We start from the raw sequence: 19,323 nt of genomic DNA, 5'->3' as shown, positions 1-19,323 counted from the left end.
CAAATGTAGCCTAGAGTCTATTCCGACAACGATTTTGAATATAATGAACCTTTATTTAGAATATTGAAATAAATACTTTTTTCTGTTCGTCTAGCATGGTAACATTCAAATTTACTTTTATATTCAATATTAAAAAGTCTGAGAAATTTTATTGGTACCCAAATCATGGCACTATATATAATAACTTTTTGATAAACACTTGAAATTTGTTTACCAACTAAAAACACTCCTGTTGACATCCAGATTGATTCTTGTAGGCGATTTTTTTTGAGATTTTTATTTATATGTTTTAATTCAACATAAGGTAATAACGAAAAGTATTTATTGCAAAAATTAAACTGATTAAGTAATATTTATAATGATATAATAATATGACTATAGAAAAAAAAAATCTCTTTTAAAACACATTCAAAATTTCGCATTTTCGCCTTAGTATAAGACATAAACGCGTACTTCCTCGAGGCTTACCTTTAATTTCATAATTTACTTTTTTTTTTAAATGTGAACTTTATATATTAATATTAAATATAAAATATAATCTATGCGACGACGGTTTTCAAGAGATATGCAAATTATACATTGTTATTTGAGATATTAAGAAATTTAATGCCAAGTACAAAAAAAGACGTGTTACATGTTTTTTAAAGTAAAAATAGCACAAAGAAAATCCTTTTTGGTGTAACGTTATTTAAACGAAAAATTATATTCGTTTGTGAACCTTTCCATACGATATACGAATTTCAGCTATAAGGCGGGCCGTCATATCATAAGCGGTGTTTGAGGAAGCCGTCATGCATTCATTCCATTTAGTTTTATTGTCAAAAGGCCCGCCCCTATCTCGACGCGGCCTAACAGGATTTTAAATAAGATTTTCTGCTTCAGCTTGTAAAATTTGTTTCACAGGATAAAAAAAGGTCGCCGTATCTGTTACATATACAACCAGCTTGTTAAAGAAGTATAATATGATTTTCTTTACGGTCCATTGTGTTACGAACGATATAAATATATATATTTTGTACTACAATGTATTTTTTTTCATTAGACGTTCCTGTGAGACGTCTAATATTTACTATGGGGAAATTACGAGAAGCCTTCGAGCTAAGAATGTTTGGTTTTGATGCATAGTTCAAAGCACGGTCGGGCTGCCGCGGACGAAAGAGCTCTGGGCTTTTAGAACGCTTTTTGCTAACATAATAACCGCCTGTTATTACGTTTAGCAAACAAAAGAATTCGATTGAAACATAGTTTCATTCCCGCGAGATGTGACCGTAGTTTCTGCGAGCACAATATTCTTATTTAATTTTCTTTAAGATAAAAGTTGACAATTTCTTAGAAATAAATCTTTTTTTTTTTGGCAAAAATTTTCCTAACTCCTTTATTACAGATCCATGATAATGTAGAAAACCCGTTTAAAATATCTATGATTGTACCAATTTAGTGATCCATTTAAATTCAATCGTTTTCAACAAAAGGATTAACATAATGTTTTAGATTTCTGACTTTAATATTCATATTTTCAAAGTTTAATTACAGCAATATTGTTACTTCGTACAATTTAATTTGTCGACTCGCCAACATAAACTGTACTTTTAGATGTCAGACGTCAAAAACTTTCAGAAAATTATCCTCGTGATGTCTTTTTGTCGCCGTTTCCCGTTCGAAAATTTTAATTAATGTTTTAACTTAACTAGTTTCCGAGTAAGCGAGTTAACTATTAGAATAATTTGACGCTTATAATTTTCATGGTATAATATAATTGAGCATAATCATTTTCTGTTAAAATTTAAACAACGTTAGAATTCTTGAATTATCTTTATAACTATTCATTTCTTCGTCTTGAAGTTACTCGATAAAAATAATAGGTAAAATTCAATATGTAAAAATACCTTGGTTCAAGATCCTCCATTTCGCCTATAGTTGGGTTTTCTGGTCTAAGAACATTTAGGTCATGATGTGGGGGCACTACCACAGGATGGTCTTCATTGTTACCCGTGAGTTGGGAATTGATAATCTTCACCAGGTCTTCGTAGTGGTCGACTGGAGGCGCTGGAGTTCGAGGTTCAGCCTCACCGCCGCCGCTAGTCTCACTCGGCGCTGACTGTTCAAACTCTCGAGACCCATTGCTTCCATTACTAAAACAAAGTAAGTTAAATAAATAATAGCTTATTTTTTCATATCTGAATGTGAAGAGAGACAAACGAGAGAAGACTGGCTTCGAATGATAGTTCCTCGTTCGTAGCACTCTGATCGGTTTGTTCCACCCTTTTTAAATTAATTAAAATGAAAATTTCAAGTGCACATAATCATATTTAAAACATTATGAAAATATGATCACTTGAAAATATTAATGCTTTAAATTTCTTAACATAAGTTTCTTAACAAAATTTCAAGTACCGCCCGCTACAATGAAACTGAAGACTCTTAATAAGCTTAACTGAATATTCAATCAGTAATTCCTATAGGTTGCTTGCCATAAATTGTTCGAATAATAATAAGGTACAAAATAGACAAGATTGTTTCGCAAGTGGAAATTGATTCTTCACAAATAAGCTGCTAACAATACCTCCTTAGAATAAGTGAAACTTCCAGAAGTATTGAACAATGAGGAACATCCATACAACCGCTGAACAACTTGCAAATATTGACTGAACATAAATTATTTTTTATTATATAGATAAAGGTGTAATTCATGGAAAACAGAACGCACTCTTTGTTTTTATTATAGCAAACAATAGTTTTTCATATTACAGTTGCATGAGATGAAAAATATTCGTGTGTTATAATACATATTACGTTAATTACCTTCATAATTGTATTACAATAAAATGATTGTTCAAATATAGTACTAGTTTCAAAAGAAACTACTACTGCAATTTGAGTAAGACATGCATAAGAAGAAATAATATTTAAATCTTACTAATATTATAAATGCGAATGTTTGGATGGATAGATGGATGTGTGTTTGAAGGTATCTCCGGAACGGCTAAACTGATCTCGATGAAATTTGGCATAGATGCAGAACATTGTCTAGAAGAATATAGGCTACTCAATAAGATTTTTTTATAGTTCAGCACGGACGGAGTCACAGGCGGCAGCTAGTATGTTTATGAATAAGACACCCGTTATTATTGTTTTGATGATTCTAGTTGTAGCTTGTGAATACTATATTTTTATTGAAAGTTGCAGCTAAATGACTAAATATTAAATACAAACACTATCATTCAAGTAAGTTTTACTTTGACATCAAGGAGAACAAATCACAACTAGGCCTAAAAGAATATCAAACGTAACGGAGAACTCATCATTCATGTATTGCATGTATCCAGATGATACACTTTCCATTGAAAACGGACCGGATTTGCGTCCTACGCTGAAATCAAATGCGCATGCATTGCATATCAATGTATGGAAGAAGCCGTCACAAAATATTTTTCCCTACTCGCGGTGACTGCAAATTCAGTAACGCGAACGACGAGAATTTCATTTGTAGAAAAACAATAGCGTCGGTCCTTGACGCGGACATAATTCTTAAGATTTTTGTTTGCCTGCGCCATTGTAAAGAGGGGACGCTTAGAATACACGTATTGTTAGCTCCAAAATCATCAAGTGGCAAACTCATATTACGTTTAATATATTTGCGCAGCCGACGCGATGACAAATTAATTATTGTATTGTTCTACCACAAAAGCTGTACCCATAATATATAAGCAAATATTTTGTAAATGAAAAAGAATTTCAGTTGAGGCGCTGACGTAAAATGCTTTTAGTTTATTAAAATCGAATTATATTTGCGGGAATAAATCGGAGTCTTTTTCTATGAAAAAAAAACCCGACTCAAGAATTAAATTAAAATATTTCCGAGATTGTAATCTTTTATGGTTTTCACTTTTGATTGTTTTTTGTTTCTATTATAATTGCATCAGATGAAAGTTATTACAAACTAGCTTTCGCACGCAACTTGGTCTACGCGAAATTAAAAAAATACACGATTACTTAAACTTAAGCTTAGTCCTTCCAAATAAATTCTATATCTACGTTAAAAATTTATCGACATCCCTTGCGAAGTTTTGGGAATACAATCCAACAATCATCCATAAAAAACATTCGCATTTTTAATATCAGTAAAATAAAGTTTTAAACGTCTTTGTTTTCTGATGATATATATTACTAGCTGTCGCCCGCGACTCGGTCCGCGCGGGATTAAAAATAGATGTTGGCCGATTCTCAGACCAACTCAATATGCTCACAAAATTTCAGGAGAATCGGTCAAGCCACTTCGGAGGAGTATGGGAACGAAAATTTTATATAAAAGATTTAGACCATCGTAGGAGACATGATATCCTGGTATGTGTATCTTTTCGCTAGGCACCACAACGAAAGCTCTCACAGCAGTATCAAATCAATTTAATAAAATTAACAGTATTTAGTTATATCTGCTTAATAAACTTAATGTAAAAATCACCTTAAAATTTTCGACGGTGAAATAAATTTGAATAAACATATCAAAAACACAAAAATGATATAACAAAATTTACAAATTGTCTAAAAATCGATCCTTAAAGTGCAGTAAATTGTATATGTCAATGAGCTAAAACTATTTTACCGTTTGATTAATTCATAAAAAATAATGTCACAATAAAATATTTATAAAAACAAAAGGCATTTCAATGTCAGCATCAACAAATATTTGTATTTATTCTTTGTGATAAAATTTCACTTATACAGCAAACTATAGAAGCAATGTATTCTTTCGAGATGTTTCGAAGTTTCAATTCATATGTTTGAAATTTAAATCAAAGAGCCTGCTTACGTCGCACTGGAGTTAATTTCCAACTTCACATTAGAACAAACAATATATTAAGTACTAATTTGTGATAAATGTAATTTAAAACCGACTAAAATAATATAAAATTTATTACTTTGAATTTAAAGAAATTTACGATAAAATTTACAAGAGAAAGAACACAAACTTTATTTTTGTTTTTGTGTTTAAGATTTAAAGTTGAATCATAATGTGTGTTTCCACCATCGAAAAACTTGTTAATAAACAAATTGTTACCCCTTTCGTTCTTTGACAAAACCAAGATAACGATATGTTTTCTTCAATGGAATTTCACGGTGGAATGTTTTACCTTGACCGTTTGAAGTATTCATTGCCTAAATAGGCAAATACCGGAAAAGTGCCATTAGTATGTTATCATACCAGGAGCGGCAAATATTTGTTTAGAAATGAATGACGTGACTTACGACATTAGTGGAAACACGTAATGAGAGATAAAGATTTTTTTCCTGGTTGGAGATTTATCAATTGTTTTGTAATTCGTCAATTTTTTATTCGGAAACTTACTATAACGGTTTAAAAAATGTAACTGGACAAAATTTCATATTCAAGTCTTGTTGATTGATTTAGCTCTTGATTAATTGACATAAAATGATTCGATGGTCGAAGTTCAAATCCCAACTGGGTTTATACTGTTTTTTTCGGAAATTGTTATTCAATTTTAATTTTGCGATGCAGCTATATATAAAAATATAAGTATTTTTGGAAATGCTTAACACGTTTAATCAGATATTGTTTGGTCAGATAATAAAATATGATGTAAGAGATATGTAGCGATAATTTGTGATAGTAATAATGGATTGGGGAGTTCGCCGATAAGTATGGGAAGACTAACATTAGCCAATATTATCGTTCTGAATATATATGTTTAAATATCGCGATAAAGGCTTCATTTAACGATTTACACGAACTTAACTACCACTTCAAGCGTAAGCGTCAATAGCCTAATGGTTAAGGATTTCTGATCACGAGGTCTGGGGTTCAAATCCCGCCATTCGACTATTGTCGTAAACCATATCCTAGCACAAGGCTAGAGCTTAGTTGGAATGGTACAAGAAATATTAGTAAATTTACGAAAATATCTGCTAATATTTCTCAAAAAAAAAAACTTACGCCATTATTTAAGAAATTAATGTCAACAAGCTTTACATCATACTGATCTTTCTCTTACTAATATTATAAATGCGAAAGTTCAGATGGATGGATGTTTGTTTAAAGGTATCTCCGGAACGATTCAAAGGGTCGCAATGAAATTTGGCACGAATATTATTAGTTACTTATAAAGTGTTTTTGACAAAAGCTATTCCATAAGTTTCCTTTTCCGAATCACCTGTGCAAAAGATATTTACATCCCTCATTCCTCTTTGAAATGAAAGAGATGGGAATAGTATTTTGTAAAGGTTTTTCAGCTGTGGATATTATAGATCGTTAATAGCAAACATTACAGCAAACAGATAGTGTATGTGACCTTTAAAATTGAATTTATATTGTATTTAAGCGGTGTTTAAGAAACATGACGATATAATTTCACTCTAGTATAATAAAAATACTATATAACTGTTATATTTATAACGTAGTTTACGTAATATTTCAAACATTTAATGATTAACACAAGATATTACTATTGTCGTTATAAATTTGAACAAGGGCGCCATTGTCACGAACTGATGACACATCACATATGACCACGATTTTATCCTTATTGTTATATCACTATTGTATCATTTTCTGAACATTTCTATAATATCGTAATGCAAGTTTCAGGCAATGACACTACCTATTAATACAGTAGAATGCCGATTATCCAAATTAATTGGGACCGGGGTCGATTCGGATAATCGGACATTGCCTGATCATAAAGAAAATAAACTGTCACACACAGAATAAACTTTATTAAGTTTAACCCATCAGGCCTTCACAAAAGTACAAAGTATAAAAATTACTTGGTTTTAATTTTGTATGTTATGCTTAGGACCGATTTGGATAATTGACGATTCAGTTAATCGGCGTTCTACTATAATGCTTATTTTGTTACGAACTTATTTTACGGAATGAATAGTTACTGATTTTTTGTGTTGATTAAGAAAGTTGCTCATAGGATAAATGTTAGTCAGTATTCAGTATAAGTGTTAATTCTATGTTAATCGGTATGCGCGCGCAATTTGTACAAGATTTGAAGACAAAATTGTAAATATTTAAGTTACGAAGTTCACAACGGCAAAGAAATGAAGAAGGAATAGATAATATATAACCTTACTTCTATTTTATGTCGAATGTTTAGATGCATGGATGGATAGATGTTTGTTAGAAGGTATATCAAGAACGTCTCAACGGATCTCGATGAAATTTGGCATAAATATACAACGTAGTCTGGAAGAACACGGAGACTACTATTATTTTTTTTAATTACACAGTTATTATATAATATAATTTATCAACTTTATTTCAAACCACCAGGAAGGTAAACATGGAACGGTCCATAGTTTGTTTCAATATTTGTAGCATTAGTTACTATATGGGTTTGAATTTTTCTTTGGTGTTTGCAAAAATTATCTACTTGGTCCAAATAATAATTATTTTTATACAACTTCTTGTTTATAATGACCGAGAGAGAACATGCCTTATCAAACAAGACGTTGTCATAGGAGTAAACATAGTGATAACGTCGCCCGATAACATTGCTCTAAACGAAAAATACAAATAATATATTAAAAGGACAAGTAAATAACTATTTAAATATGGTCCACTAACATACATCCATTATTGAGTATAATTAAATCGTAAATCTTAGGATAAAGGACTTCAACCTTAATAAATTAATTCAGATTCGTTAGTTGCTTGGACCAATGATTAAATATGATTAGATTGTGCATGTTCTAAATTACTTTCGACCACCGTCTATCATCTTTGTTTGTGACAGTCATGTGTTTATAACAATGAAATAATTCTAAGCCAAAAGTTATTACTGCTTTCACTTTAATTTAAATAAAATCTAGTGCGAACGAACTTTGTCTGAAAAACACAATAGATATATTTAGACTGTAGATAATAAATAATACGTACCTTGAAAATCCACAAATTTATTCACAGACAAATCACAAAAACACTATAAACACTTCTCACCTTTTTTGAAGGAATCGTTTTCTGAACTCTATATATGCGGATCTTCCTTTATCCTGATCGTCCCCTATCCTGACTCGTCCGTGCAGTGGTACTCTGTGTCCAGAGATACCATAGTCCATCTGGATGTCAACCACGAGCATAAGCGTGAAGAGTACGAGGAGCGCGCTGATCGCGAGCGCAAGCCGCTCTTTCAGCTTCATGTTTAGCATGATGCGAGCGGTGCGGCGGCGCGGCGCGGCGGCACTGAGCGCGGCGCTCGCCGGTGCGCTTCGAGTCGGCGTCGGCGTCCGAGTCGGTGTCGGCGATCGCTTGTCGTCGCGCGCGCCGCGCCACCGCCGCCGCCAGCGCGCGCGCGCCCACCCGCTTACTCTGAAACAATAATACAACAATTAGAAAAAACATTCTACAAAATTCAGTTACATATAATTAGTTTAATTAAGAGCCGTTATTGAGCAGACTACATTCTCGTATCACTTGGTCAAGAGCTAGATATGAGAATCGAAATGCAAAAGTTAAGGCCTAATATTATTACGAATCATGAGACTATACACTACAGCCTAAAAAAAATGTCAATACTGGAATAAGCAACGGTTTAATCGAATATTTTTAATTATCTACATTCATTATTAATATTTAACAAACACACATTAACGAGCCTAATTGAGCTTCCACGTATTTTAAGCTAAGGTAATAAACAGATGGATTTCTAATTATAACCTTTTTACATTTACAGTATGTATACAATGTAATTAGGCATATAATTATGCTCTAAACGCTTTACAAACAGCCACCAGACAATCCGCAACACACTACGGGGAAATTCACGGGTCAAATGACATCTCATATTTTAAAGTCGTCTGGGTCTAAACGATCGCACCGGTTAGGACATTTGCATAGTCAAATTCAATAGAAATTATAATTTATAAGAAAACCTGTCTACAACAATTTTACCTCATTAAGGCTGTAATCACAGACACATATTTTTTTATTAGCTTTCCAACTAAGCTCTAGGCTTGTGCATGGTTTACGACAATAGTCGAATGGCAGGATTCGAACCCCCGACCTCATGATCAGATATCCGTACCTTTAACCATTAGGCTATAGACGCTTTATATATTTGTATCAACAGTGAAACTTTTCAAAATAAGTCCATAGACAATAGTCAGCCAGTGACATGTGTAAATGTAATTTATCACTTTCATTTGAATTTGAGTTTACTTACATAGTGTGACTCGGGCAATAAGGAGACTGGCAAGTGGAAAAAGTATTTTTAAAATTAATTTTGTATCTACATTTCTCTGACCACAAAGTTAATTTAAATAAAGAAATAATTTTAATATTATTTGTGGCGCTCAACAATAACGTAGCGTCAAATTTTATTGCGATGTCTCAATAATTTTTAAAGATTTCATCAGATTATTGAATAAAACTTAACTTGTCGGCCATGTTGTGTTGTTTTTTATTAAATTATTTCAATTTGTTTAAAATTATTTGACAATTATGGTTTAGCAATGGAATAACAATAGCCTGCCTATTTGTGCAATAGGGACGCAAAACGACACTTTAGTTGTACAATACTAACTGAGATGTCGTAGGTTCAATCGTTTTTTAATATCTCGCTTCATGCTCTTTTCGTTCATACTATTACAAAATGATACATTGGCAGGGAAACAGTTAATTTATCTAACGTGTAATCTTTTATTAACAATCAAAGATACGATAACGATCACAGTGGTCACTAAGAAATCTACAGTAACTGACGGTTTTTTTAATAATTTACTATTAAAAACTACTGGTCTCTATATATAGACAGGCTATAAGATGTGGTGTTTTGTGCCATGTTCATTTTCGCCATTTTGCCAGTAACGATTTTGATTGGTATCGGTGGTGAGGATGCGAACTAATAATAAAGATAGAATTTGTCAGCTACATCAACAGGTCCTTTTACACAAAGCAAAAGTTGTCATTTTCAAGCAATGAACTATCCATCTGTATTGGTTAGTATTAAAAATTTAAATACACAAACACATGCAAATAGTAGCTACACAAGACTGATACAGATATCATAACCTAACCACATTCCATGAGAAATTTCTTTTAGAGTTTATCTGGAAACTATTCAAATACTTAAATTTGTAAAAGAAATACGTACATGCGAACTTATGCTCTTTTTATCAACTGCCAGTGGCATTTATCTGATAACATTTATCACGGAAAATCTTAACACTATAATACTATGAATTTTCTGAATTCTGATTTTTTGTACAACTTTGTTTTTTTAATTGATCATCTCAGATATTTAGAGTATACATAAAATATACAATACTATGGGTAACTACTAAAACTGACAATGAACAATAATGATATACTTTATCAAGAATTTGACAACGATCAGTTGAACATTCTTATCTTAACTTGATAAATTGTTTGGCGTTGGCATACAACTGTACTCAATTAACTATAATTATGTAAAGATTTAACCTTGCTGTTTTAGCTTACCCTGTTACCTATCTCTGTTTTATTCTGTATAAAATTATTAGCAGCGTCTTCATCAACGTGGAATTTAATAACTGATCTTACTAATATTATAAATGCGAATGTTTAGATATATGGATAGAGGTTAATTTGAAGGTATCTCCAGAACGGCAGAATGGATCTCGATGAAATTTGGTATACAAATAGAACATATTTTGGAAGAACAGATAGGCTACTAATTAAGTTTTTTTTTTTATTTCTGCACGGCGAAATCGCGGGCGGCATCAGACTAGTGATAAATATTGTCCAACCTGAGGATAGTGTAGCTTCCAAAAAGTGAAAGAATTTGTCAAATCTGTTCAGTACATTAGTTTCGAAGCCTTTTCAATGCAAACATATAAATGGATATGTATAGATATACAATCATAGTAAAATAAATTACTAGTTTAAAATACAATTTTAAAACTCAATTTTTTCTATAATATAATTATAAATTTAAATTGACTATATTGTACAGGTTTGCACAGAGTACTTTATATTGACATTTTAATAGAGGTTACAACGCAAAAGCAACTATGAATGATGTAATTGTTACTATGGTTATTGTGTTAAAAATTAGCAAGGCAATGACACTATTATATATCTTTTTATGTAACTTTATAACTAACTGTATTGACGATTTAGCTTTTAAAACGACGCTGGAAATGCAATAGCGTAAAACTTGCACGTGCAGCGCTAAACAAATAAAATAATTTGATACATTATTGGTCTATTCCATACATACTTCTATTGTAGAGAATGTCTCTATATTTAATAGCCGTTATTATGAGTAATAGTTACATTTCATGATTATGATAAGCAATAACCAATGTAGTAATAAAAGACATGAGTGAGTGCCAAGTCTCAGAAGAAGATGTCATGGACAGAGCGAAGTGGAAGAGACGGATTGGGAAAGCTGACCCCACCACCTTGTGGGATGCAAGCTAGGGAGAGAGAGAGAGAGAGAATAACCGTTTACGTTATTACAATTATTTAACTATAAGATACTATTGTATCCCTACACTAATGTCCGCATTGCTTATATGTATTTCATAAAAATGCTAAGGTTTTAAAAATAAGAACCTAAAATATAATAATAAGACTGTCCCACTTACAACACTATAACCATAAAACATTCAGAACCATAAAAATATTAACTACAGTTCATCCATCTTACGTGACATTATCGGACTAAATCACTAGACCTTAGTGGAATAAACTCTTTTACATTGTAGCTGACAGCTTAGTCAGTGATTATCATAGTTTTAGCACGGATGTATCACGTATCAACATTTCTGCCGAGTTGACAGTCTTAGGCAATAATAGCAATTTACATCGGTAACGACTATGGATGGAATTTAAACTCTTAAGGCTTACTATACATTGATTACGTAAATTGTTGTAATTATTCGAGGAAAATGAGTACAATAATAAAAATGCATTTGAAATAAGTGCAAAGATTAACCTATCAGTATCGAAAGCCCAAACCGATATTTTTTTAATTTCGTATGAAAAGTATTTATTGTTAATTTACATTGTATATATTCATTTATTACTTATATTTTTTTTACATGCAAATATATTTAATCACCACTACATTCAATATCAGAAGAATACGAACAATAAAATCATATCGATACATCGGTTGCATATCGATATGGCGAGACCGCTCGCGCCGTATGGAAGCAGCCTTAGCGTGTCGGCCATTTGATAAGATTGTCACGCGCAAACACGAAGTATGTTGTCGATTAAGGAATTATTTTATTAACACGTTCTGTAACTGCAATGAAAACTATTTAATAATCGATTTTTGCTAATAATATTGTATTTGAATATTATATTATTTACGTCATATTTGTTGGGTTCTATGTTTACATAAATGTCAGTTTGTTTTGATAAGGAGTTAACATTATTGTATAACCTTATTATGTATGTATCAATAGTAGGTTAGTACACGATAATAACTTAGTAGATCAAGATTTTTTTTTATATCATAAGATGGCAAACGAGCGAGCAGCCACCTGAAATCGCTGAAATAGCGAAGTGACCGTTGCCCATAGACATACGCAATTGCATATGCGTTGCCTACCTTAATTAATAATTAATTCTTTTTCGTCTAAATCTAAACTAATAAAGCATATTTTCATTGTCAATATTTTGTTAAATAAAAGTCTAGCTTCTAGGTCTTAAAGAGTATAAGTGTGATATCTAATTTTATTACAACTTTCGCCTTTGTGTTTTCTCGTTGACATATCATCGTCAGCTCACTACACATACCCTCTGAGGAAGGAAACTACACTGGCGCAGTTCGGGTTGGTTGATTTCCTATATATCTTTATATATCTTTGATGTTTTCCTTCACCATGACAACACAATATTGTCCCCTTCCCAATGTATATGTAATTTACTGTCTATAAAATTTCTGATTAATTTTTATGCGGAATTCTAATAAAGATTGCTTATACAAACGGATACGGTCAGCAAAATAAGTAGCACATAAAAGCAATGACGTCAACTCTCGCATAGAATTGACACGTGTAGGAGCAATATTATGTATTTTAGGTCATCTGTGAGGTTAATGCCTTGATCTTTTATAACTACAATGTATACATCTTCATTATAATCGTAGTAAGTAATTTAATATTATGATAAGGATGCTATCAATATAAATTACTAGATCATTGCTTGGAAATGCAATTCATGACAGTTAAATCTATGTCTATTGATAGTTCGAATCCTCACCACCGCTAAAAACTACAATCGTCAGCGCTAAAATGGCGAAAATCAAATGCGCACAAAATGCTATGGTTTATAGCCTGTCCATATCCAGAGTGTCAGTTAGTATTAAAATAGCATATCTATAAAAAAACAATGTTTAAGTAACGTTACTCGGGTATGTTACAATTTAGCGATGTTGTTACGTCTCGGGATTTGTGTTTATTTTAAACTAGACAAAACTTCTTTACAATTTAATAAATACACATTGTTTTAATACTTTCACCATTTTATAAATTCCTTAGTTAATAATATCCATAACAAAGTCTACGTATTTAATCGTAAGCGAATTAGCTTATCCTTGGTGCCACTGAAATGATACGCTTACTACATATATGTTATAAATGCGAATTTATAGATGGTTGGATGGATGTATGTTTGTTAGAAAGTATCTCAAGAGCGGCTGAACGGATAACAACAAACACATAGGATCCTAATTAACTTTTTAAATCCCGCACAGACGGAGTTGCGGGCGACAACTAGTATGTAATCAAATCACAATTAGTATTGGATATCAAGTAAATTGACACTGATTCATTTTTCAAATATTGACATCGACAGATCAAAGCGTGATCAAACAATTTGAAATTATATGTCTTCACCATTAGAAGTAGTATTAAATTGTGATAAATCGACGCTAAAAGTAATGTGCTTGTACATACTCTGACTACTAGATGCTTATTATATTATCAAGCAAGTTACATTAAGGACCGAAGGAAAGAATCGAAACATGACCTTTAAAATATGAACACTATTTGTGGACAAAATTGGAATGTCTTTTTTGGAATTGAAAATAAATCAAACTCCTATACATATGTTTGAGCAGCTGGTAACGAAAAGCCAATTTTTTTTCCGAGTAATCTCCAAAACGACTGGACCGATTTTGACGGGACTTTGACGGGAAGGTAACTGATGCACGGCTATGTTTTTTCCTGCGTTGGCGAAGCCGTAGGCGACTGCTGGTTAATTAATAGTCGAAGATTCATTCTGAATATCTCTGGAATGGACGTAGTATAGAAAAAAGTTTAACAATAATTAATAAAACTAACAAATAATTTTAAAATCAAACAGACCTTAATCTGTTTATTACGGTGGTAATAGACAGTAAAGTAATTATTGGATACTTAAACTAAGAAGTATTAGAAATCAAAAGAGTTCGGAAATAAACAATAATTTAATTAGTTAACGACATTAATTAGCTAACAAAATTCAATTTCCAATTTTTGTCTAATCGTTAAAAGTTATCACTTTATTGTTTGCGTTTAATTGCTAAAGATTTCTTTTCTTTAACAAGTTAGGGTAGCGAAAAGCTCCGCGTGGCTTAATGAATAAACGGCTGGTTTCCACCGAGTCACCTTCCTCTGGAGAAAAATATTTTTACCTAGCCCGCTTAATGTGTTTTGCAAAGAAATATTATAAGATAAAATTATTACAGGCTCTACGTACCTGATATTTTTTATATAAGGAAAGTTGGAGTATTTTGCATGTATGTTTTAATATATTGATTTGTATATCTATGGAACCTTCCAACGTTATTTTAACAAGTGAAGACCATACGTTTTTCCGATATAAAAGGTATAAAAAAGGGAATGCAGTATAATTTATTCAAAAGGTCTTGAATGAGCTTAGTATAATAATAGCTATAGGTTATAAAAATATTTATACTAATTCTGATAATTAGTCATTTTCTTTTCTGACTTATAAAGTTATAAGTGAAAAATATAATATAAAAGTTTAGTCTAGACTTTTATTATTGTCAAGTAATAAAGAAGATACGTTTGAACACTTCGTTAAAAAAGCCAAAGCTCAACATTTCCCCTGACGATATGAACATATGAATAAACAAACATATTTTTAGTTTAGTTTGCTTGTAAACAAGTCTGTGTATCTTTGACAATACAATTTTTAAACCCGTAAAGGGTAAATACGTTTCGCTTCAGTGCATGTTACAAAAAACCTCTCGCAAAAATTGTTTCGATGTACCGCGAAATTTACGCTAGAAATCTCGTTAAAAACAACGTCAAAAAAGGACAATTTATGCAATTTATAAATGCTTATTAAAATTATGGCTGTGTTACTTAATAATTTTAATTTTATATCTATATATAAATCAATTGCTGTTCATTAGTTTCGCTAAAACTCGAGAATGGCTGAACAGATTTATCTTATCCTGGTCTTGAAATGATCGTGGAGGTCTAGGGAAGGTTTAAAAGGTGAGAAAAATTAATAATATACCACGCGGACGGAGTCACGAGCGACAGCTAGTTTTAAATAAATAATTTCAACATATCACATTATTATATTAAGATCGAATTTAATATTTGACCTTCTCTATTAAGACGCATGTTTATAATTAATACATTTATTTGTTGGAAAGGCTAGAAGTTATCATATTAATAACATGTGTTACTAGTTGGGCGGATCGGTTTAACAATCAATCTGTCCAGCGGGAAACACCCGACATAACTGTGAATATCCACAGTGATTATATTTGTATTACTAAATAATTACATCCCTTTCATTCTCTTTCACAAAACCTGAGACAACAATATGTAATAATATATTATAAGGGCAGTGGAATTTCACGTTTATGATCTTACGAAAACATAAGCAACAGATATAACTGGGAATTCCCGTAATATTATAAGTTATATTTAAATTAACAACAAAAAGTAGGTATTATTTATCAACTCTTAATGAAATAGGTTACATAAAGAAGTCTTAATTATAATGAGAAAGCTGAGATAAATGGATGGATATTACAAGATTTCTTCAGAACGGATAAACGGATCTCGATTAAATGTTGCACAGATATAGAACATAGTCTGGAAGAACGTTTTAGCTACTTAATAAGATTTTTTTTAATTCCCCTTTGATAGAGTCACGGACAAAAGCTGTAAACTTATCTTCTTCGTATTCTTCATTACTAAAGGTCGTGCTTGTCTTGATATGTTTTAACGGCTGTGGCGACCAGCTGCCTCCACGCCGTCCTGTCTTCGGCTTGTCTCAGGGCAGTCGTGGTGTAAACTTATAAACGATGCATATAAAACGAGATTCATCATTACTAATGATATATAGAAACATCAATGAATGCCGCTCATAATCTGCTTGTATGAGGACAACTCTGGATTGTATTTCGCCACAACGACCATATAAAAAGTACCAGTTTTAAAAACACTTTCAATGTATATTTATCGTTATTTGTTAATAAGTCGGCAATCGTCCGTGTAGTTGTACACATTACGGTGACGAAATTAATTTTTATATATGGTCTTCAATATGAGTGAACCGATTACTTTTTGCGTAATGTTTACAAAAAAATACTACGCCCTCAGAATATTTGTATTAAAAAATCTGTATATAACTTTATCTTTCACTTTTGTTTCTCATTTAAATATAGAATATTTAATTAATATTATAGACCGAAATAATGTTTGGTGTCGTTTACACAGATACAAAAAGATAAAAAGAAAAAAGTTGAATATTTATTGTTTTTTGCTTTTTTCTTTGAACACACTTATCCAGAATTTTTTTTAAAGTATATATGAAAGTACATCTTCATTTCCTTCTTAATGCTTGTTAACATTATTAAATACTGCCAAATTTTGATATTTATTTGAAAAAAAAATCAATTTTTTCCCTTTAATTTGTTTGAATAAGCGAGCATTTAGTACATAGTGTACAAATAGATTTACAAAGATGTAAAGATTTATATAATGAAGCTTGCGAAATAGTTCTTACTACAGATTATTATGTTTGAAAGCACGCAATGAACTCTTTAGCTACTAATCGTAACAAACAATAGCTAAACATCTCCCATTTCAAAGACAATATCTTCAGCTCTACCTCCATTAACCATATTTTCTCTCACTGTGATGCACAAAGATATAAATAAACTAGCTGTCGCCCGCGACTCCGTCCGCGCGGGATTAAAAAAAAAACTTAACGAGTAGCCTATGTGCTCTTCCAGGCTATGTTCTACATCTATGCCAAATTTCAGCGAGATCCATACAGATGTTCTCGAGATACATTCAAACAAACATCCATCCATCTACTATCCAAACATTCCGATTTATAACATTAGTAAGATAATGGGTAATTAGAAAGTGCTTGTTAACTAAGAATTATTTCATATTACCTATGACATACCAAAGTGTAAATACGGTTCAATTGACATCGAACACTAAGATTTGACTAAATTTTACCTCCAATCACATGAGCCATAAAAATGGAAATAGAATTTAGTGTTTAAAATTGACGCCCACATCGGGCATAAACGACACCAAAAATCTCATACTCATTTTGACATAATTGACGATAACAATATGAAGATGTCACAAGAATTCGTGCCAACAGTTCAAAAATTATGGTAGAAATTTCTCTCTGTAGAGTCGTGGTATATTGATCGTTAGAGTAATATAAGTAATGCGAACACTTTCATGTAACAAAGCCACAAGGTAATTACCGTTTATAACGTGGTATAAGCCGATATAGGAAACAATGAGGAGGAAAGTGTCCCATGGGAAATGGGACACTTTTTCCTGGTCCCAGTCTGGCACTTAATGTAATTTATTGAGTGCAGCGACGCAACTGAGTGGAACCACAGCATTTGTATATCAAGTACACTATCAGATGTAATTAGACTTAGAAAGACGTGAACATTTAACTCCTATAATATCCTATCTTTGTCTATATAATCTGTTTATTTTTTCTAATAGTACAGTTTCCTCATTCTTTTAAATCCACGTGCCAAATCTGCATGCTAAAAATTACGCAAAACTAAGTCGTAAGATAAGGTCGTAGGTATGTGAACTATGTACGTCGTTCATTTTACCATCGAAAACATTTGAAGTTTATTAGATACAAAAAACCGGGGATCATTCATCCGCAAAGCATAGTTTCAATAAAGGTTAATAAACTGAATTATCAACTTACAACATTCTAATCTAGATCCGCTGATGAATATCAAGGTGAGCGAGACAAGACATTCTCCACATTTATAATATTTGTCGCGCTACTGTTTTGGATTATAAAAGATACAAGTTATGTCGATTTGAAAATATTTCCAATTCTAATTCACTCTTTTTTATTCTAGTTACTTCGATTTTTAGGGTTCCGTACCTCGAAAGGAAAAAACGGAACCCTTATAGGATCACTTTGTTTTCCGTCCGTTTATCAAGAGCCTTTTTTTCAAAAACGCGTGAAGGTATCAAACTGGAATTTATTTATTATAATATATATAGTTTTATATCGCCTGGTAAATGGTAGCTTTTGAAATGAGCTAAAGATATTTAAATATAATTTTTTTCTCTAAATTTACTAATATTTATTTGTAATTACATGTTGACTTATACACATATAGTTATTACCAACTAAACATCCTCTTTGTATCGCATGGTCAGCTGGAAGATAACTCTTTTAGAGTAAAGCTCACCAATACATGACCACATTTCAATGTAATGTTACAAAGGTATTGTGTTATATTAAAATAAATAAATTGCTACGATGTTATATTTCTTTCTTTTCAGTTATTGACCGTAGAAGAAGTATAATGACAATGTAAATCATTTTACCGGAGCATATATCATTCCCATGAAATTTTTTAACTCTTATACAGTCTCTTAAGTTGTTGACGATACGTAAATCAATATCATTGTAAAGGATTTATTCAGTTAAACAAATTAAGTTTTTGTTTTCACTTTTGTTAACGTGTTAATGTTGTAATCAACTTCAACGCCATAAAATTACGAAAAAAACGACTGATGTCATTATTCCCCGTTATCATGAGACATCAGTTTTTTTCACCCCTTTTGATTACATACTCTTGCAAAAGCAAAGTTTTTGCCATTTTTTACATTTATAATAGGGTACCAATAACTTAATTTAGCAATTTGAAATGTCTCAAAGCACTTCACATATAGATATCTTTGGAACATCAGTTTCTTTTTAGTTTCATTGTCATTTCTGTAATATAATGCATCCGAGTGTACTTAGTTAAATATCAAATTTAAAAAGCACCCCTACAAATGCGCTGATACAGCTAAAAGTAGAGAACTATTAATTTAAAGCTA

General features: G+C 31.7%; 1 protein-coding gene across 1 annotated transcript in view; it reads right to left on the bottom strand.

The window, feature by feature from the left end:
• LOC106119091 (extracellular serine/threonine protein CG31145) overlaps positions 1–19,323 on the bottom strand; it is a 45,646-nt gene that overhangs the window by 9,655 nt on the left and 16,668 nt on the right. The window contains exons 3-4 of the mRNA XM_013313954.1: positions 7,964–8,332; positions 1,887–2,132 (exon numbers count right to left, since the gene is read on the bottom strand). Of these exons, the coding sequence (XP_013169408.1) occupies positions 1,887–2,132; positions 7,964–8,332 (615 nt within the window). The remainder of the gene's footprint in view (positions 1–1,886; positions 2,133–7,963; positions 8,333–19,323) is intronic.

Source organism: Papilio xuthus, unplaced genomic scaffold, assembly GCF_000836235.2.
Source record: "Papilio xuthus unplaced genomic scaffold, Pxut_1.1 DF827542.1, whole genome shotgun sequence".
Lineage (NCBI taxonomy): Eukaryota > Metazoa > Arthropoda > Insecta > Lepidoptera > Papilionidae > Papilio > Papilio xuthus.
The sequence above is the reverse complement of the archived record's forward strand: the minus strand, read 5'-3'. Positions and strand labels throughout refer to the sequence as shown.